The sequence below is a fragment of the Oryctolagus cuniculus genome, chromosome 6 (assembly GCF_964237555.1).
Source record: "Oryctolagus cuniculus chromosome 6, mOryCun1.1, whole genome shotgun sequence".
Lineage (NCBI taxonomy): Eukaryota > Metazoa > Chordata > Mammalia > Lagomorpha > Leporidae > Oryctolagus > Oryctolagus cuniculus.
In genome coordinates, this window is record NC_091437.1 from 155824808 (window position 1) to 155846346 (window position 21539).

The following is a 21539-nucleotide window of genomic DNA, read 5'->3' on the forward strand; positions in this document are numbered from 1 at the left end:
TGTTAAGAATATTTAAATTGATAGAATCAACCAGAAGCAAACATCTCAATTCAAAGAAAACACTTTTCTAACTCCACCATTTGGGGCAAGTCCGATTGAGCATGTCCCAAATTGTACATCTCCTCCCTCACTTATTCCCACTCATATTTAACAGGGATCACTTTTCAGTTAAAATTTAAACACCTAAGAATAATTGTGTGTGTTAATTACAGAGTTCAACCAATAGTACTAGAACAAAACCAAAAAAATACTAAAATGGATAGAGTATTACATTGCACATCAGTCAGAACAAGAGCTGATCAAGTCACTGTTTCTCATAGTGTCCATTTCACTTCAATGGATTCCAATACAATCCCATCAAGGTGGCATGTACCAATGCCAGCTCACTAGTCCAAGTGATTAATTTCAGTTCACAATTGATCATAATGATAGATCTAAGAGTCAAAGGGATCACACAAACAAGACTAGTGTCTACTAATGCTAACTGATAGAATCAAAAAGGGAGAGAACGATCCAACATGGGAAGCGGGATACACAGCAGACTCATAGAATGGCAGATGTCCTAAATAGCACTCTGGCCTTAGAATCAGCCCTTAAGGCATTCGGATATGGCTGAAGAGCCCATGAGAGTATTTTAGGCATGGAAAGCCAAGACACTCTGGGAAAAAAAAAAAAAAAACCTAAATGAAAGATCTCTGCGAGTGAGATCCCAGTGGAAAGAACAGGTCATCAAAGAAGGAGGTACCTTTCTCTGATGGGAGGAGAGAAATTCCACTTTGACTATGACCCTGTCTGAATAAGATCGAAGTCTGTGAACTCAAAAGGCTTCCATAGCCTTGGCAACTCATGACTAGAGCCTAGGGAGATTACTGATGCCATGAACAAGAGTGTCAAATTGTTAAGTCAACAACAGGAGTCACTGTGTACTTACTTCTCATGTGGGATCTGTCCTTAATGTGTTGTCCAATGTGAAGTAATGCTATAACTAGTACTGAAACAGTATTTTACACTTTGTGTTTCTGTGTGGGTGCAAACTGATGAAATCTTTACTTAATATATACTAAATCGATCTTCTGTAAATAAAGATAATTGAAAATGAATCTTGATGTGAATGGAATGGGAGAAGGAGCGGGAGATGGGAGGGGTGCAAGTGGGAGGGAAATTATGGGGGGGGGGAAGCCATTGTAATCCATAAACTGTACTTTGGAAATTTATATTTACTAAATAAAAAAAAAAACAAAGAAAACACTTGCATAGGATGGATTTTTATCTAGGAAACTTCTTACATTATAACTCTGATCTTCCACATGATAAATTCATGTAATGTAATGTAAATTCTTACATTTTAGTTGGCATGAAGAAATTTTGTTAGTCTATCTTTTTTTGGGTAAAGCATTTTCTGGTGAAAAAGCATCAAAAAAATTGAAGACTGAGACTTTTCTTGAGTACTGATAGAGACTTGGAATTATTTCAAGACCAAGCATCTAAGATTTTTTTGTGGGTATGCACAGAAATTAAATCAAAGGTAATTTCCAACAGGCTCCAAATGGGCTATTCCCACATGTCAATAACACATTTTAATTATTCAACCACATAGCACTGGATTGTATAAAATAAGGACAGGGAGAAAACCCAATGTATAATTTGCAGTCCTATGAAAACATTCTTGAGTGAGGGGAGGGAAGAGGAGAATTGGTCACTCACAACAAGAAATGTACATATTAACCCTACAGTACCTTGGCCGGCGCCGTGGCTCACTGGGCTAATCCTCCGCCTGTGGCGCCAGCACCCCGGGTTCTAGTCCTGGTTGGGGCACCAGTTCTAGTCCTGGTTGCTCCTCTTCCAGTCCAGCTCTCTGCTGTGGCCCAGGAGGGCAGCGGAGGATGGCCCAAGTGCTTGGGTCCCTGCACCCACATGGGAGACCAGGAGGAAATACCCGGCTCCTGGCTTCGGATCGGCGCAGCGCCAGCCTTAGCGGCCACTAGGGAAATAAACCAACGGAAGGCAGACCTTTCTGTCTCTCTCTCACTGCCTATAACTCTCTCACTGTCTAACTCAGTCTGGCAAAACAAACAAACAAACAAACAAACAAAAAAAAAAACAACAAAAAAAACCCTACAGTACCCTAGGCTAGTCTTTGACTATGGCAAATGATATACTGGCAATACCAAGAATCATAGTCTAAACAAGGAGGGGCGAGGACTGAGGGTGGGGGGAACTATGGTTATTTTCTTAGAATTCTATCTGTGAAATACATGATAATAAAAATTTTTTACAACCATGGAAATGGACTTCTAATTTCAGAAACAGCCTCTAATTTCCTGTTCTGAATGCAAAGGCTAGGTGATTTAAGTTTCTTCTTTAAGTTGTGGTAGTGGTGGTGGTGGTGTGGGGAATTAAAGCCCAAAGAAAGCCAATATCCTTGTCCACATACAAACACAGTGGAAAATGAAACCATCAGGGGCTGGTGCTGTGGTACAGCATGGTAATGCCCTGGCCTGAAGCGCCGGCATCCCATATGGCTGCTGGTTCTAGTCCCAGCTGCTCTTCTTCCAATCTAGCTTTCTGCTATGGCCTGGGATAGCAGTGGAAGATGGCCCAAGTCCTTGGGCCCCTGCACCTACATGGGAGACCCAGAAGAAGCTCCTGGCTCCTAGCTTCGGATCAGTGCAGCTCTGGCCATTGTGGCCATCTGGGGAGTAAAGCAGTGGATGGAAGATCTCTCTGTCTCTACCTCTCTCTGTAACTCTGTCTTTCAAATAAATAAAATAAATCTTAAAAAAAAAAAAAAAAGAAAACCAACCCATCGCACCAAGGGAAAATCCACTCCCACCTGATTGGGATTTACTCTAATATCCCAATACTACACCTAAGCGATTCTTTAGTCATGTTACCTTAGCAATCAGTGGCTTGAGAACAAACGCGAGGGGTCAGGCCCTAGTGAGTAATAACAGCCTACTGGTTTACCAGGGTGACCTGATCATCACTGGTCTACTTCTTCTTCCAGGGATCCCACTAAAATGACAGTAAAGGCATAAAAGGTATTATCTCCAAAAGACAAGAAGAATTGAAGACATAAAGGGAAGAGCAGGAGTGAAGAGGGAAGAGGAGCAATGGAGAAGCAAGCACCTTGCACTAGAGGGCTGCGTGCCTCCCTCGCTTGCACAGTTTCAGAACATCACCATGGGCACAATCTCTAGAAAGGAAGCTGAAGATAGACTTTTAGAATTGTCCTGATGGTTGATGTACAATGTAATACTTTATCCATTTTGGTATTTTTTTTGTTCTCGTACCATTGGTTGAACTCTGTAATTAACACACAATTATTCTTAGGTGTTTAAATTTAACTGAAAAGTGATCCCTGTTAGGAATTTGGAAAACATTATGTTGAGTGAAATAAGCCAATCCCAAAGGGACAAATACCACTTGTTCTCCCTGATAGGTGACAACTAACTGAGCACCAAAAAGGAAACCTGTTAAAGAGAAATGAACACTGAGAAACGGTGACTTGATCAGCCCTCACCCTGACTGTTGATGAACTTAATATGTTATCCCTCTTAGTATTTTTTTTGTTTGTTCTACTTAATACTTTTGGTTGAATACTGGAATCAATACACAATTATTCTTAAGTGCTGAAACTTAACTGAAAAGTGATCTCTGTTAAATATAAGAGTGGGAATAAGAGAGGGAAGAGATGTGCAATTCTGGACATGCTCAAGCTGACTTACCTCAAACAGTAGAGTTAGAAACATACCAGGGGATTCCAATTCAATCCCATCAAAGTGGCATGTACCAATGCCAGCTCACTAGTCCCAGTGATCAATTTCTATTCACAATTGATCATAATGATAGATCTAAGAGTCAAAGGGATCACATAAACAAGAATAGTGTCTGCTAATACTAGCTGATAGAATCAAAAAGGGAGAGAACGATCCAACATGGGAAGTAGATACACAGCAGACCCATAGAATGGCAGATGTCCTAAACAGCACTCTGGCCTCAGAATCAGCCCTTAAGGCATGCGGATCTGGCTGAAAAGCCCATGAGAGTATTTCAGGCATGGAAAGCCAAGACACTCTGGCAAAAAACAAACAAACAAACAAAACAAAACAAAAAACCCTAAATGAAAGATCTCTGCAAGTGAGATCCCAGTGGAAAGAATGGGTCATCAAAGAAGGAGGTACCTTTCTCTTCTTTCTCTGAAAGGAGGAGAGAACTTCCACTTTGACCATGGCCTTGTCTAAATATGATCAGAGTCGGTGAACTCAGGGGGCTTCCATAGCCTTGGCAGCTCATGACAAGAGCCTAGGGTGATTACTGATCCATAAACAAGAGTGTCAATTTGTTAAGTCAACAATAGGAGTCACTGTGCACTTACTCCTCATGTAGGATCTCTGTCCTTAGTGTGCTGTACATTGAGATTTAATGCTATAACTAGTACTCAAACAGTATTTTTCACTTTATGTCTCTGTGTGGGAGCAAACTGTTGAAATCTTTACTTAATGTATGCTAAACTGATCTTCTGTATATAAAGAGAATCGAAAATGAATCTTGATGTGAATGGAAGGGGAGAGGGAGTGGGAAAGGGGAGGGTTGCGGGTGGGAAGGACGTTATGGGAGGGAAGCCATTGTAATCCATAAGCTGTACTTTGGAAATTTATATTCATTAAATAAAAGTTAAAAAAAAAAAGAATATCCCTACTGAATAGGACAACTGTCTCGGCATCCTAAAACCTAAACCCCCTTAGAAAGAGGGGTCATTGTTTTTTGGGCGGCTCCTGCCGAAGTGTATGAGCTTTCCATCTGTCCTGGAGTGCCTTGCTCTGAAACATGAAAAGGACAGTAAGAGATTCTAAGATAATTAAGGAGAGCCTCTAAAATGACAGTGAGTGGGCACAATACCCAAGGGGGAGGGCGGGGACGAATGAGAGACACCAAGGAAGCAGGTAAATTTTATAAAACGTCAAATCCTCTGCTGAAATATTGCATTGATGAAACAAAAGAAATAAAAGGGAATTTTATCAAGAGATACCCTGATTGAGAAAATGTTTTTAAAAATTTGAAATATGATAGCAAAAATAAAAATGTCTGAAAAAGTGAGGGGAAAAACAATGAACAAATAACCTAAAATATATTAAGACAGAACAGAAATTAGAAGAAAATGCCAACAGTCCAGGAAGTCCAGAAGAGGAGTTTTAGCAAAATACAAACAAAAGCAGCAGAAGGAATTACAATAAATATTTCCAGAATTAAAGAACTAAAGACGGCAAATACAAAAACAGCAAAAAGAACTTCAAGCACTATGTACATGAAAACTCTTTGTAAAACCTTTACAAAGAGATGACCTTAGTACATCTGGACTGCAAAACACAACACAGTAACAAGCAAACCACCACATGTCATATAAAAATAAACGGGAATGAGAAAGGCATCATGTTTTTAAAAATTAGCAACCCTAGAAATCAAAACATGAGGGAACAATGCCTTCAATAGTTTGAGAGAACAAGAGTTATCGACCAAACTCTCATTCTGTGTATAGATAGTAGAATAAAGACATTTTTGGACACTTAAAGTTTGCGATTTTTACCCCTGTAGAGCGGTTTCTTGGAAACTCCTGGAGGCAGTAGGCCAGCAAAACAGACTACACCAGGAAAGAGGAAGTAGGTTTAAACCTTGCGAGTCAAAGTGCCATCCCAGGGTGACAGCTATATTGCTAATATAAGGAGCTTTGGCAAACCATATCTCCAGGACAGAGAAAGAACTGAAAGATAATTTAATGATAACATATATATATATATATATATATACACACACACAGACACACACACACACAGACACACACACACACATATATAATCAGTGTAATAAATTTTGTAATGTATTTCTAGAACAGAAATACTGGAAAGTGTGACATCTGTTGGAGCAGATGATAAAAACTCAGAAAAGATGTGTTTAGAAACTAAAGCAATGAGGTAATTGTGTCATTAAGAAAAAAGCATGTCATTGAACTATCAGAAAAGAAAATCATATTCAAATATTCACAACTAAAAATTCAGTCCAAAATTGATTTGACCAAAAATCGCTGCATTTACCATACTGGATGAAAGGGGGTGGAAAAGTAATGAGGTGGTATTGCAAGGGAGTTCGGTCTTTGTCTGTCTTAGCAATACAGCACAGATGAGGGAGAAAGGATAGCAGAGTATTGGGGGATCTTCGATCTTAGACGAACCAGAGGAAAGAGCTGTAAGAGGAGAGCGACTACCAGAAGTGGGTGCGGCGAGGAGAGCGACTACCAGAAGTGGGTGCGGCGGGCAGAGGCCGCTGTGTTCTCAGGAGAAGCACACGTGCAGCCAGCCTACTTCAGTGTTTCTCCCCTTCACCATGCGTGCAGAGCCTGGCTCACGGGTACAGCATGAGCTCACTGAGTGCAGATGCTGCAGGGTAACACAGATGGGCACCTGACCCATTCTAGAAGAGTTTAATTCTGTGATAAAGTTCTACAGTGTCGGGGCCAATGGGATTTGGAATTTCTCTCGATACAAGTACCACTGGATGTTCTCCTTTATGTTACATTATTTTGACCAAATAAAATTTGATTATTAAAAAACCCAATAGAAACTATTTTTTACATGACTCTTCTGTGCTGCATGACAGCTGCTCTCCAATACCTTATCTTTTCTTCACAAAAACCTTAAGAAAGGTTAATTTTTATAATATTTTACAAGTAGGGATCATCTAAGTTAAGTATCTTGGCTCAAGGTCCCAAAAGTTGTAATGATGCCTAAGTCTATAATCTTAACCATTATACTTCAATACCTTCCAAGTTCTAAATGGAAAAGCACAGAAAAAAAATTAGGCTTTTTGCCTATCAGTCATTTTGTTTTCTGTAATTTATAATCAAATGAGTCTAAAACATCAGCTGGTTTTCCCTGCCCCTGCACCATACCACTACACATCAGTGAGAAAGGACTCTATTTTAGGAAAACAAAGCCTCCTTCCCTCGGGTCTTAAAATCAGCACCCGCTTAACTCACTGTTTTTGTAACATGCTTCCAGGTCTGGCTACTCCCTTTATTCCTTCAGTAAATACGCACGCAGTGTACAACCTGTGTGCTGAAGGCTCCCACTAGGTGCGGGAAGTTTAACATCCCCCACCTAAGAACCTACCAACCTCGTTGCTGCTCTCATCTAGTGTAGTTTCTGGAGGATGATCCAAACCAAAGGCCAGACAAGTCTGTGACTTGTGAGAGAAGGGCACTGACTGCAGCTGGGTCACCTGAGAATGCTTCGTATATCCTATGATACTCACAATACTGACCACCACCTACAGCAGGGTCTTCAACCCACAGATTTTTTTTTTTTTAAAGAAAAATAGCATCATACTTGTTCCATCTAATACTAGTAGCACTATAGCTGGCAAAGCACGTCATATTTTCTTGTTGTTGTGTCCTATAATGGAGACATTCTATAAGCCCAGAGCAAGGCATTTTCTCCCTACTTTATGGACATGCATGGCCCACTCTGGAAGTACTTCAATCTGTTCCATTCCATATGCTGAAGAGTCACCTCTGGGCAGGTGCAGTACTTAGCTCACACGCATTTTTAAGTATTCATGACCCACTTTTCACACAGCAAAACATGATGGCTCACCGCGTTCATTTACATCAGTTGACCATTTTAAGAACCTTTTTGTTCCCAGCTGTATTTATAACTGTCAGTGTACAAAGTATTCTTAAGACAACAAGTCCCCAACAATGCACTTATTATGTAAGCGATTATGAAAGTAGTTGGGGAAAAGCATATTTCACCCTTAATCTGTTTTCATTTTGCTTCTATATTCATTCTGCTGTTATTGCTATATGCCTACAGGAGTATCTTTTATTCTCTTACTTTTATAGTTATCCAAAATTATAGCCAAGACTTCTATTAAAAGCTTTGAAATATCTACCTACTAGTACCGTACCCTATTGCCTGATGTAACAAATGTCTTGGAATAATAGTAATAAAGGAACACGTATGATTAATGTAGAGTATGAAGATGGGCCAGGTACCACACAAAGTTCTTATCTCTCTAATCCCTCACAGCTACCTCACCTCAGTAAATACACAAGGTAGCTGATCTGATTCCAGTGCTCACGCTACGCTCACTCGGGTTCCAGGCTCAGACAGCCCTAAGTGAATGCCTACTTGGCAGTTACTAGTTTAGAATGTTCTGCTTGCTGACACACAAGCTGAAGGAAAACTGCACACAAGCAAGTTACTGTTAGGAGGTCATGCCCGTAAAAACCACTGAGTGTGAGTCCTGGCAGGAGAAAGGTGCCATGAAACTCATGACCAATGGAAACAGAAAGTCACTTACAACTTTGTCTCATAATCCTTCCAGGCTTTATCAAACGGCTTCTTGAGATCCTTAAAAAAGAAACAAAGAAAACTGACATTACATTTACATTTGCTTAGAATGAATATTTTTTGGAGTGTTGGCAAAAATGACTTCCTTTGTAGGGCACCTGAAACGTTTCTCAAGACAAGTATCTGCCTGCTGTGCAGTTTGTTAACACAGGACAAGACTGAGCTCTGAGGGGCTGGTCCAAAGTGGCCCCACTCGACAAGCCAAGATTCAGGCCCAGCTTCCCCCCCCCCCGCCCCCCCGCCAAGACGCCTGCCAATCTTCCTCCAAGTGCCTAATGTCATTCCACTGTCAATACCATTATTCAAGTCGCACACCTTTTCCAGTGCTCACTTTCCAAGGACAGTTTTTATGCTACAAATGTCCAGAGCCTTTCAAGTACAAGCAGTTCTGGGATCTTAAAAGGGGGGAGGAAAATCAATCTTTTCAGGTTAAAGCGAAAATCAGAATTTCCAAACACTTACTCCTTTGACTCCCTTTAGGTCTCCTTTTAACAGGGAATCCAAGGTGAAGATCACATTGTGGCTCAAGCCCTGGAGCTGAAAGTCAAAACAAAGCAAAGATAGGAGACAGTTAAAACACAACACAACACAACACAACAAAACAAAACAAAAAAAAAACATGGCCTGCTCCTAATGACAGCATTTTCCAGACCAGACTCTGATGAAGGGCTTTATAACACTGCTTCACTAACCCTGGATGAAACCTGGCCACGTGGTACAATTAATTTAACCACCTCCCACCCCCTTTGCTGCTAGAGACGGAGACAGGGTAGAGGCATCTATGCAGAAGCACCCAGCCCAGGGGTGAGGGCTGCAGTATGAATGTAGGCAGCACGGCTCCAGAGCTGTGCTCTTCTGCACTAAGCTACAGTTTCCAGACATGGGTCCGGATGGTTCCTCGCACCATTTCAGCATTTTTCACTGCCACCTCTACCTAGAGTGAAGTCGTCAGATCTTTATTTGACTGTACTGTCACAGTACGGAGGGGATGAGACAGCTGGCTTTTGCCATTTCCTTTTGATTTTCTTTTGGGCATGCCTCATTATCTGAAATGATCCTGTCTGAATGTGCCTTCTGTTGCCCCCACCAGAACACGGGCTCAAGAGTGCAGGGACCTTGACTGTTCTGTTCATGGCTGTATCCTTGGAGCCCAGATTCCACCGAAAGACAAGAACCTTGCGAAGTGCCACCCACAGCAGGGGCGTAGATCTTTCCAGTGCTCTCAGGCAGTGGCCTGGGGCTCCTTGATTGGAAGATGGTACAGAGGATTCTACAAAGAAGGAAAGGAGCTGCCAAGCAGCTGGGAGGAAGAGTGGGAGGAGAACCACGGGAGAAGCAAGTGGAAGCAAGTCAAACCAGGGCTGAAGAGGGATCCTGACAGACTCTCTTTTCAAGGACCCTTGTGATCCTGGTGACATGAAGTTTAGTAGCATGGGACCAAGTCTGTGAGGACCTGCAGAATGAGATCACAGATGGACAGGTTTGTGGGTCCCCTCACTCACAAATGCTTTTACTCACCCGTAAGTGTGTTCACCTGCCATCTGTCCATCCACGACTTATTTACCGACTATCTACACTATGCTTGGAGCTGGACAGGCTGAGATGAATAAAACACCTTCCCACCTCGAAAGACTTAGCTCTGGGGATGGGGGCAGTTGGCACACGGCCACCTCTACCACGAGAGGCTGTGACATGCTAGATGAGAGCAGAGGGTCAGAGTGCCGTGAAGGGACCAGTGCTGGCTAGGGTGCCCCACACCTACAGAGTGTACAGCTGTTGGCAAGATGCACTGAGTTAATGTTCCCAGGAATTCTAGCTCACTCCCTGATACCCACAAAGTACTGATCACTCTTTATTTTTTTAAAAAAAGATTTATTTATTCATTTGAAAGGCAGAGTTACAGAGAGGCAGGAGCAGAGAGAGAGAGAGAGAGAAAGGTCTTCTATCTTTTGGTTCACTCCCTAGATGGCCACAACAGCTGGAGTTTCACCGATCTGAGGCCAGGAGCCAGGGGCTTCTTCTGGGTCTGCCATGTGGGTGCCGGGGCCCAAGGACTTGGGCTGTCTTCTACTGATTTCCCAGGCCATAGCAGAGAGCTGGGTCAGAAGTAGAGCTGCCGGGACTCGACCCGGAGCCCACATGGGATGCAGGCGGTGGCTTTACCCGCTATACCACAGCACCAGCCCCAAATGGCTTTTGGTATTAAACACGAACAAGGTAATGTGGGAACAGGAAGGCCTTTCTCCTTTGGGCTCTTAACTTCTCCCTGCTCCTTTTCCTGTTGTTCTCATTCGAGGCTTCCTGTAGTTCACAAATCATCCTACTGCTGTACTCTCCCTCGGTGCCAGCTCATTCCACACACAAGGAAATTTCCGGTGCACACCCCCAGAGGGTTTGGATGACAAACACCTACTTCTTTCACATTGTGAAGAAAAAGAGTTGTTGGTACCACCCCGACAGAGAACAGTCTGGCTGGAAGGCCCATGTTCTCAGAGAATCTAGGACACTGCTTCCTGGCAAGTATGTAAAAACAAAACAAATAAACAAAAATCAAAACAAAACCCTCAGATATTGTCTAACCCTTATAGTTGTCTGTGTCCCCTCTAAATGGCTGCAGTACACACACACATACTATCTAACCATCCTGAAAGGTTCAAAGCCATTGGCCTTGGGTGTGAGGAGGAAGACTTAAAAGTGAACATGACACATGACCCTAGATAGGTCACTAGAATACTATTTCCCCAGCACCCCCACCATGCTGTGGGTCTTAAGACCTTGTGGAGATGGTGAGGCTCCCCTGCACTAATCACACCAGCATCTATCTTTCCTCTCTTCAGGGAAATCTTGACATTATTTCTCTTCAAAGCACTTACCATCCCTAACCATTTGTTACATGGACTTGTTGCCTTATTTCTATGCTCTTGTCTGTCTCAACAATTTAAATGCAACCTCCATGAGAACGGGGCCTGTACGTTCACTATTAAATTCCCAGAACACTGCTAAGCACAGAGGAGGTGCTCAAGAAACAATTGTAGAAGGCAAGAAACAAAGTCGTGTGTGTACAAGGTTCCTCCCTACCGATGGAGGGTTAAGTTCCCACCAGTAGGGAATGGCTGAACAAGTTATGTAATTTTTTAAAAAGACTTATTTATTTACTTGAAAAGCAGAGAAGGAAGGGGGTGGGGGGAAGGAAAGAGAGCAAGAGAGAAAGAGAGAGAGAGGAGAGATCTGCCATCTGCTGTTCACTCCCCAAATGGCTGTAACAGCTGGGGCCAGGCCAGGCTGAAGCCAGGAGCCAGGAGCTTCTTCTGGGACTCCCACATGAGTGCATGGGCCAAGGACTTGGGCCATTTTCTGCTGCTTTCCCAGGTGCATCAGCAGGGAGCTGGATCAGAAGTGGAGCAGCCAGGACTCAAACTGGCGCCTATATGGTATGCCGACACTGCAGGCAATGGCTTATTGCTCTATGCCTCAGCAGAGGACTCAAGCCATGTAATTTTTAATTCCTGACTTTGGAAATATCTCCAAGGTAAATTTTTAAGTGAAAAGAGCAAGGTGTAAAACAGTACTTATGGTACATTAAGATCTATATAAACACGGGGGAGGGGGGAGAGTCTATGTTTATTATTTTTTTTTAAAGACTCTTCCTTCCAAATGCAGAGCAACAGAGAGAGAGCATGCTTCTAGCTCACTCTCCAAATACCTGCAACAGCCAGGTCTGGGCAAGGCTCACACCAGGAGGTAGGAACTCATTCCAGTCTCCCACATGGATGGCAGGGGCCCAAGTACTTGGGCCAACTTCTGCTGCCTTCCCAGGTACATTAGCAAGAGGCTGGAAAAGCTAAGTAGCCAGGACATAAACCAGTGCCCTGAAATAGAATGCTGGCATCCCAAGTGGTAGCTTAGCCTACTGTACTACAATGCTGGTCTCCTGAATTATTTCAAACACAAAAGTCTGCTGCTACTGGTTCCCTCTGATCCCTTAAATAATTTCAATCTGAAAAGTCTGCTGCTACTGGTTCCCTCTGATCCCTTAAATAATTTCAATCTGAAAAGTCTGCTGCTACTGGTTCCCTCCAGGGATGAAATCGGGAAAGGGACAGGGTGAGAGATGTTTTGCCTTAAAAATATTATTTACTTTAAAAAGTCAAAATTTAAAATAAAACATGAAAAGACACTGACTATAAACCCATTTTAACTTTTACTTGTAAATTATGGTTTTCAACAATGCTTCAAGTCCTTTGTTGAATGAATCAAGAAAAAATATACATTAATGTCACTGCTACCTTGACAGGAAACTGCATTTCAAAACTACTATAAACGGAACCACGGAACCTGTGGTTATGACTGAATGTGAGGGTTGTTCTGAAGGAAGAGTCCCTCAAAAATCACGTGCTGACTGCACGTAGCGACCTGTAATAACCTCTTATCGTTGTGGTTAGGCAAGGCGGGTGCGGGGCTAGAGTTGCACCCATGGACAACTCCAAGAATCAAGAATATCTTAGATACAAAGAGGAGTCTACAAAGGAGAAGGGAAGGAGCTGGGGGAAGAGCGGCAGGAGAATCACGGGAGAGACAGTGAGGCGTGGGAACAGCCAAAGCAGGGCTGAAGAGGGATCATGATAGAGTATGTATCAAGGAGACCTCTTATGATCTTGGTGACATAAAGTTTAGTAGCGTGGAACCAAGTCTGTGAGGACCTGCAGAATGAGATCACAGATGGACAGGTTTGTGGGTCCCCTCACTCACAAATGCTTTTACTCACCCGTAAGTGTGTTCACCTGCCATCTGTCCATCCACGACTATTTACCGACTATCTACACTACGCTAGGAGCTGGACAGGCCGAAATGAATAAAACACCTTCCTACCTTGAAAGACTTAGCTCTGGGGACGGGGACAGTTGGCACACGGCCACCTCTATCACAAGAGGCTGTGATGTGCCACATATTCCTGGGTGTTGATAAGAAACAAAAAGAAGCAAAACAATTTTGTGTTATGAATTCAGAATCTTCCCAGTGATGGCCCTTTGAGGAGGCTGCAGAGGAAGATATTTAAGAATTACAAACATTTTACAATGTACTTGCCAGGTAAAAGTTAAAAAACTGGCAGAGGAGATTGTGTTAAGTGACAAATGAGCAGTAATGACCCGAGTGCCTGCACAGACACAGGTCAAAGAGAAAGCATCAATCTGCAGAGGAAAATTTTCACTGAGGGCAAAACAAAGCTCCCTTCCTCAGAGATCCCAACGAAGAGAAACTGACACAGACGGATGACACAAAGTCACAGTCACAACATTCTGCTGTCTTCCCATGTTCTTATTTTCTAGTTCTCTCAGGAACCCTTCTTATGGCCTGACTAGGATTTCTGCAAACTGATGTGTAACAAAGTCACCTCTCCAGGTGAACACAGTGCAGTCAAGATGATACGGTAACAGTATGAGTACACAAACTTTTGCTTTCACCTTCATTATCTTCAATGGACTTAAAAAGTCTTTTGGGGCTGGTGCCATGGCTCACTAGGCTAATCCTCTGCCTGCGGCGCCAGAATCCCATATGGGCCCTGGGTTCTAGTCCCCAATGCTCCTCTTCCAGTCCAGCTCTCTGCTGTGGCCCGGAAAGGCAGTGGAGGATGGCCCAGGTGCTTGGGCCCTCCACCCGCGTGAGAGACCGGGGGGAGGCACCTGGCTCCTGGCTTCAGATCGGTGTAGCTCCGGCCGTAGCGGCCATTTGGAGGGTGAACCAATGGAAGGAAGACCTTTCTCTCTGTCTCTCCCTCTCACTTTCTGTAACTCTACCTGTCAAATAAATAAATAAAAAATCTAAAAAAAAAAAAAAAAAAGTCTTTCACAAATCTATTTTCTGATTCATTTTACCAAAACCCTACTGATAACTCTTCCTATATACTCAATTTTCAACATCATTTCCTTACTGTTCAAGGAAAGCTGAATTCATATAATAAATTATTTACATGATTCAAGTTTGTAAGTTGGATGGTATATTTTAAAAAGTGTATCTATTGTCATTTTAGTAAGCAAATAACACATTAAAATCACTCCAGGAATTATGTTTAGGTTTGGAACATGCAGTATTTCCTTCCAAATTGGTATAGAAGGGCTACTTCTCCTGCCAGGCTATACATCAGGCCTAAACAGAAATTTTGAGCGAGTCAGACAGAAGGAGGCTGCTGACTACTCTTTCATTATGCAAAAGAAACCTGTTCAAGCAAATAATTGAATTAGTACTGGATTTGATATTCATTTACTCTTTACAATGCTTTTAACATTGCCAGTTATACAAATAGCCCCATAATCCCAACCACTGCAGATGACTTCAGGAAGTCTTCCCTGTATCTATCAGAGGGTTCCAAAATATTCATGAAAAAATGCACAAGTATAAAAATTGTTTTGTATCAAAATAACATCTCTTAATTCTGTCTTTTCACAAACTTTTGGAAATATCTGATTTACAAAACAAACACACATATCCTTTTTTTAACCTCTCCACTTTGCTTTACACAAAGAGAAGTGATCTTGTGTATTTACTGCTTTATCTCCTGTGTTTCCATGCTAGCAGGTGTGTCTGCTGTGCTCACTGACTGACCAGCTACAGAAGTAGTGCCATGGAGCTGACATTGTGTTACAGTAGGTAAAGTCATCGACTACAGTATCAGCATTCCATGTGGGTGCCAGTTTGTGCACCAGCCGCTCCACTTCTGACCCAGTTCTCTGCTAATGGCCTGGGGAAAACAGAGGAAGATGCCCCAAGTGTTTGTGCTCCTGCAACACACAGGGAAGACCTGGAAGAAGCTCCTGGGTCCTGGCTTCAGCCTGGCCCAGCACTGGCCATCGCGGCCATCTGGGGAGTGAATCACCTGATGGAAGATCTTTTGCTCTCTCTCTCTCCCTCTAACTTGGACTCTCAATCAATAAATCTTATCTTCTATGTATAAAGTTGAATGAAAATAGATCTTAGTAAAAAAAACAAGACTGGGAACAGGGGAGGGAAGAGGTAAAGGGTGGGAGGGCGGGTGCGGTGGAAAGAATTACTATGTTCCTGAAGTTGTATTTATGAAATGCATGCAAATAAGTAAATAAAAAAATTTTTTAAGTGGAAAGAAAAAAAAGCAGTGGTAGGCTGCAGTGCACGGCAGTCTCTGGGTTGCTTGCATAGTGCCCAGCTCAACAATGAGCCTCTCTATGGTTCAGTAAGGGCGGCCCGCCTGAATGGCTGCGCCTGTCTGCTGGAGAAAGGCCATGAGTCAGCAGTGCCTTTTTCTTGCTTCCAAGCGAAGGGAGCAGCACAGCTCTACAAAGCGTCCTTCCAAGACACCTGCACGCACATACGCTGTATTAATTAATGAGGACATAATTTGCTTGCTTTGTCATCCTGCATTAATTCTGACATTCTTTCTCTACTGCCCATTGGTTCTCCTTTCTCTCCCTCCTTCTCCTCTGCAGACAGAAACAGTTTCTCTGAAAGTAAGGCTAAGGCAAATCTGCTGACTTGCTCAACACATTGGAAAATCCAATTAAAATAATGAGCCAGCTCCCAGCAGTTAAGTTGGCGATTCTCTGGTATAAATTAGGTATTCTGTCTAGTGTGTTAACTCCTTCATGCACTAACCAGTTATTTACCACCTTGAAACTATTTAAAACTGGTGCCTTGCTATGAGGCTACTTTCCAGAGTATCACGGTACAAAGGGAGGAGAAGGCCCAGAGGCATGCGGCCACTCATCACTCCTGGCCTGAGTGACTTCCCCAGCACTTTCCTCAAACTAGCCCACGCCAGTGCCCAAGGATCAAGGTCATACTGACACCACTGAAGCTCTCCTTTGCACCAGCCCACAGAGTTGGCTGCTTTTACACTCCCTGTCTCCTGAAAATCTCTAAGGTGTTATTACCTAACTTGTTCAAACACACACACACAGGTAGTTAGGTGGAGGGATCAGATCACAAACTAGGTCTAACTCTAAAGCCAATGAACTATCCACAGTCCCATATTCTTACAGTTAGGAGGATGTTTTGAAAACGATGACACTACACACATGCAGAGGATGATTTTTATCAGCCATTACTGACCTACTGAAGTAAGATTTGTTTCGTTTGCTTGCACAGGCCTGAAGGGGAAACAAGGACTATCTGCTCACAGGTGGGAGGCCCCTTACAAATCTGAGAGGCGAGTTAATGATTCTGCCTGCTCAGAGATCTCAAATTTTACCCATCTCAGCAGCCAGAATGCCCAGTGGACACAGGGCCAGGCAGGTGACAGCCCCTGAGCTGGGTGTGTGCTTGGGCAAGCAGCTCAATCTTTTAGAGAAGTGGTCCCCCAGGGTAAGTAGGACTAAGACTAATTCACATGCTGTTACAGTGATTCCATGAGACATAGCAGAGAGAAATGCATGCAAAGTGCCCAACACAACATAGAGACTCTCTATACTTGAAACGCTCAGCAATAGTGGTGAAAAACTACAATGAGGGGCCAGTGCTGTGGCGGAGTGGTTAACATGCCCTGGCCTGAAGCGCCAGCATCCCATATGGGCGTCCATTCAAGACCCGGCTGCTCCACTTCCCATCCAGCTCTCTGCTATGGCCTGGGAAAGCAGTGAAAGATGGCCCAAGTCCTTGGGCCCCTGCACCCACGTGGGAGACCCGGAAGAAGCTCCTGGCTCCTGATTGGCGCAGCTCCGGTTGTTGCGGCCACATCCGCTGGAGTGAATCAGCGGATGGAAGACCTCTCTCTCTTTCTCTGCCTCTCCTTCTCTCTCTGTGTAACGCTGACTTTCAAATAAATAAATAAATCTTAAAAAAAAAAAAAAAACCTACAATCATGGTATGGCATTTCAGGAACTGTTAAGGCTGGGAGGGGTGCTCCAAAATACGCTTTATGTTTCACTACAGTCTCTCCATTGCTGGCAAATCTCATGGTCCTCATGGTCCTCATTTTCCTGCCTCATTCTGCAAGATCAGAGCATCTAGTTATAACATGTTCTAATCTAAACAGGGCAGCCTCAATTAGATTTATTTATTTATTTATTTTTTTGGACAGGCAGAGTGGACAGTAAGAGAGAGAGACAGAGAAAAAGGTCTTCCTTTGCTGTTGGTTCACCCTCCAATGGCCACTGTGGCTGGCGCGCTGCGGCCGGCGCACCGCGCTGATCCGATGGCAGGAGCCAGGAGCCAGGTGCTTTTCCTGGTCTCCCATGGGGTGCAGGGCCCAAGCACCTGGGCCGTCCTCCACTGCACTCCCTGGCCACAGCAGAGAGCTGGCCTGGAAGAGGGGCAACCGACAGAATCCGGCGCCCCAACCGGGACTAGAACCCGGTGTGCCGGCGCCGCAAGGCGGAGGATTAGCCTAGTGAGCTGCGGCGCTGGCCTAGATTGTTTTTTAAGATGACAGAGGTTACTGTGTTACAGCTCACAACAGCTCTATAAAACCGGTCCTAGTGTCACTGGATTATTGAGGAGCCAGGCTCAGAGAGGTTAAGTAACTTGTCCAATGCCAAACAGTGAGTAGATGGGTCAAGGTTATTAGTCTTTACTGACTCCAAAAGGCATCCTCATTTCCTGTGTCCTGCTATCACAGCAGTTGGTCAGATCACACCTCTCTGCTGTTGAAAACCCAGTCGGCTTCTCACTGAACTGGTTTCAAATCTAAACTCCCAGTTTAGGTCTGGCCCTGCCAACCTGCCTTGAACCCCTCAAAGCATTCCCACCATACTTCAACCTTTCTCAGCTCTTTGGTCCAGTGATCATGCTCCTCTTCTGCATGCTTTACCATCTGTCTGGAACATTCTTCGGCTAGCTACTGGCGAAGAGCCTCTGTTTTCTGCATCGCTTCCTCAGCGAGGCCTTGACCATTCCAATACACAGGTCTCTTCTCCCTAACATCCTGTTGGTTTTTTTAGTCTCAAAAAGTGGCAGAACAGGGTCACTTTCACCACTTTATAATGACTCGTTTGCTCAAAGCAGGGCCTAGCACTGCTTTGCCCACCCTGCTCCAAATAAACTCCTAGCACAATGCAGCCCTGCCATACACACTAAATAAAATGCCTGCAGACTAAGTGGATGAACGAGGGAGTACCTCTCTCGGCCAGGAGAGCTCTCTCAGACCTGAAATGTTACAATTCTGATCTTCCTGTAGTCATCAGGACCACAACGGAGACAGGGACTGGACACAGGTGAGGGACTAGAGGGGTCACACAGATCCCAGGTTATGGCTGGGGTTGACAGACCAAGAGGCCAGCTGTCAGGCGTTGTCTGACAACTGGGGAAGAGAAGGTTAGGTCAGGAGATGTAGTCTTGACCAGTCCCCCTCCTTCTCACCACCTCCGCTCACTTCTCATTCCTGCCATGACAGAGAGGTCTCCAAGTTCTCTGAGCTAGCTTCTAGTGACAATACTCTTACATCTTAAGCTACTGAGATGCACTGCACACAGCAGGAAAAAGTCCAGACCAGACAGGTGACAACTACAGGGAGCTGCTTCAACTGCTACCAGTGCAGGGCAGTCCTAGTTCTCTGCCCAGCAAAGTAACCAACAGAAAACAGCCACCGAACAATTCCATAGTAAAGCAGGAGAGTTAAGAGGGCCAACTCACGAGACCCTTCAAAAATTTAAACTTTTTGGCATAGCCCATAATGCCCACTATAAAACTTTGGGTTCAATAATAAACACAACCTTTGGAAAAAGCCAGAAATCTCTCAAGAAAGTGAACTTCTAAATTTGACCAGAGCAAGGGACTAACAATGGTTGCCCATTTCCTAACTGACTCTTCAATGACAGTGAAGAAGGGGAGACAGAAGATGGTAAGAAAGTCCAATAACTAAAGAATAATCACAGGATGGGTACAGATTTCAAAGGATGCTCTCAACTACTTCATTTCAGGCACTGAGGGGAAAAAAAAAAAAAAACCACAATGGAGACAATGGAAATGTTCAGAATAGAAAACTGAGTAGATTATGGTGCAAACATCAGGTCAGTTTCTACACAGTTGTACAAATGAAATTATGGGCAGTACCTCTGGCTTCTGCACATCCCTCTTTGGGGACCGCCTGTGCTACTGGGGGAGAGGCTCTGGCTCAACCAGGGCCGCTCTGCTTTAACAGGCTGTACATTTCCAATTGCACAAAGGCCTTAGGCTACGGTGTTTATGGAGCGGGAAAACATTCAGGAAACATATAAATAAGTACAAAATTAAAAGAGAACTGCAGCATGATGCCAACTAGAATGCTTAGTACAAATAGCAAAAAGGTTAGAAAATTTCGAAGTGCATGCATATGAAAGGGTTTTCAAAAATTCATCAAAAATAAGTATTTCCAAAAAAACTATGCAAAGATTTCACTTTTTTGCACCAACAGACTTATCTTTAATTCCATTTTCTATGAATTTTTAAAGTATATATATGTATGTGTGTATACAAGAACACATATGTAATTCTCAACAGTGAATTTTTGGTTGGCACCGTGGCTCAATAGGCTAATCTTCCGCCTGCGGCGCCGGCACACCGGGTTCTAGTCCCGATTAGGGCACCGGATTCTGTCCTGGTTGCTCCTCTTCCTGTCCAGCTCTCTGCAGTGGAGGATGGCCCAGGTCCTTGGGCCCTGCACCCACATGGGAAACCAGGAGAAGCAGCTGGCTCCTGGCTTCGGATCAGCATGGTGTCCTGGCCGCAGTGTGCCAGCAGCAGCAGCCACTGGAGTGCAAACCAATGGAAAAGGAAGACCTTTCTCTCTCTGTCTCTCTCTCTCACTGTCCATTCTGCTTGTCAATAAATAAATAAATAAATAAATAGTGAATTTTTAGGTTATTAGTGATTTAATTCCCCCATCCCAGCCTCCTAAACTTTAAAGGTTTTCAACTACAAACGTATTTTTGTATTCAGGAAGCTGTTAAAAAGAAATATGACACAGAAACACAAGAGGGCGATATACTCAACCAGTAGCCAATTTCTCATTCAACTTGTTCTTTGACTACTAACACAAGATATCATTCAGACGGCATGCAGAAAAGTGAAAAAATAATAAGGTAGGGCATTTGGAGGACAAAGTTGCAGCTTCTGTATGACGCTCAAGAATGCTGGATCTTTGTCCAGAATGACAATTCCTTCTAATTGTTCTCAAGGTGTGGCCCTGGGGCCAGCAGGGTTAGCTCCACCTGGAACTTGTCAGTAAGGGAATCTCAAACTTAATCAATCAGAAACTCTGAGGATGGGGCACAACAAACTAAGATTTCATAAAAGGTGAAAGGGATGCAAGGTCAAGTTTGAGAACCACTGCCGTAGACTGAGGGCTGTCCAAAGTAGAAGAAAACCCAAGTTCCTCTAGAGAGGGGAGGACCAGCGTCCAGAGTGCAAATCACTTGCTTAGAGTCTATAGCTATCATGAAGAAAGGGAAACCTGGGAAAGACCCAACGTCAAGTGAGAACCAAATTGTACCACATGCTAAAGGCAGCAGGGACTCAGAAGATGCAACTTAAGTAGAAAGTGCAGTCTCACAGAAGTGTCAGAGGAAAATGAGTGGGTGGAGGAGTATCAGGGAATATGAAAATTCCTTACAATAATGCAGTTGTGTCTTGTCTAACTCAATGTAAGCAAATGGCAGGTTAGGTTTAACATCTCCCACATCGAATGAAAATGAAAGCTATTTTCCATGCATTATGTGTAGTATCAGATTTCACAGAAAAGGGGAGCAGCAAAGGTTTGTAAGACCAAGATAAATGAGAAAGCAATACAAGAAAAAAAATACACATCCTTGGTTCAAATCTTGACCCTAAGGACTTTTTATTGTGCTTGAAATGACCAACTTTCAGACTTTTAACTTCATTTCCATGCATGTCACCTATAATTTGCTATGTTTAAATTAGAACAAACCCAGGGCTGGCGCTGCAGCATAGTGGGTAAAGCTGCTGCCTACAGTGCCAGTATCCCATATGGGCGCCAGTTTGTGTCCAGGCTGCTCCACTTCTGATCCAGCTCTCTGCTATGGCCTGGGAAAACAGCAGAAGATGGCACAAGTCCTTAGGCCTCTGCACCCAAATGGCAGACCTGGAAGAAGCTCCTGCCTCCTGGCTTCAGATTGGTGCAGCTCTGGCCATTGTGGCCATTTGGGGAGTAAACCAATGGATGCAAGACCT

General features: G+C 43.7%; 1 protein-coding gene across 8 annotated transcripts in view; it reads right to left on the reverse strand.

Moving 5' to 3' along the window:
- ASAP1 (ArfGAP with SH3 domain, ankyrin repeat and PH domain 1) overlaps positions 1–21539 on the reverse strand; it is a 381209-nt gene that overhangs the window by 104703 nt on the left and 254967 nt on the right. For all 8 annotated transcript variants that reach the window (XM_051844826.2, XM_051844821.2, XM_051844824.2 and 5 more), the window contains 2 exons: positions 8871–8945; positions 8359–8408 (listed from right to left, as the gene is read on the reverse strand). In XM_051844826.2, coding sequence (XP_051700786.1) covers positions 8359–8408; positions 8871–8945 — 125 coding nt within the window. The remainder of the gene's footprint in view (positions 1–8358; positions 8409–8870; positions 8946–21539) is intronic.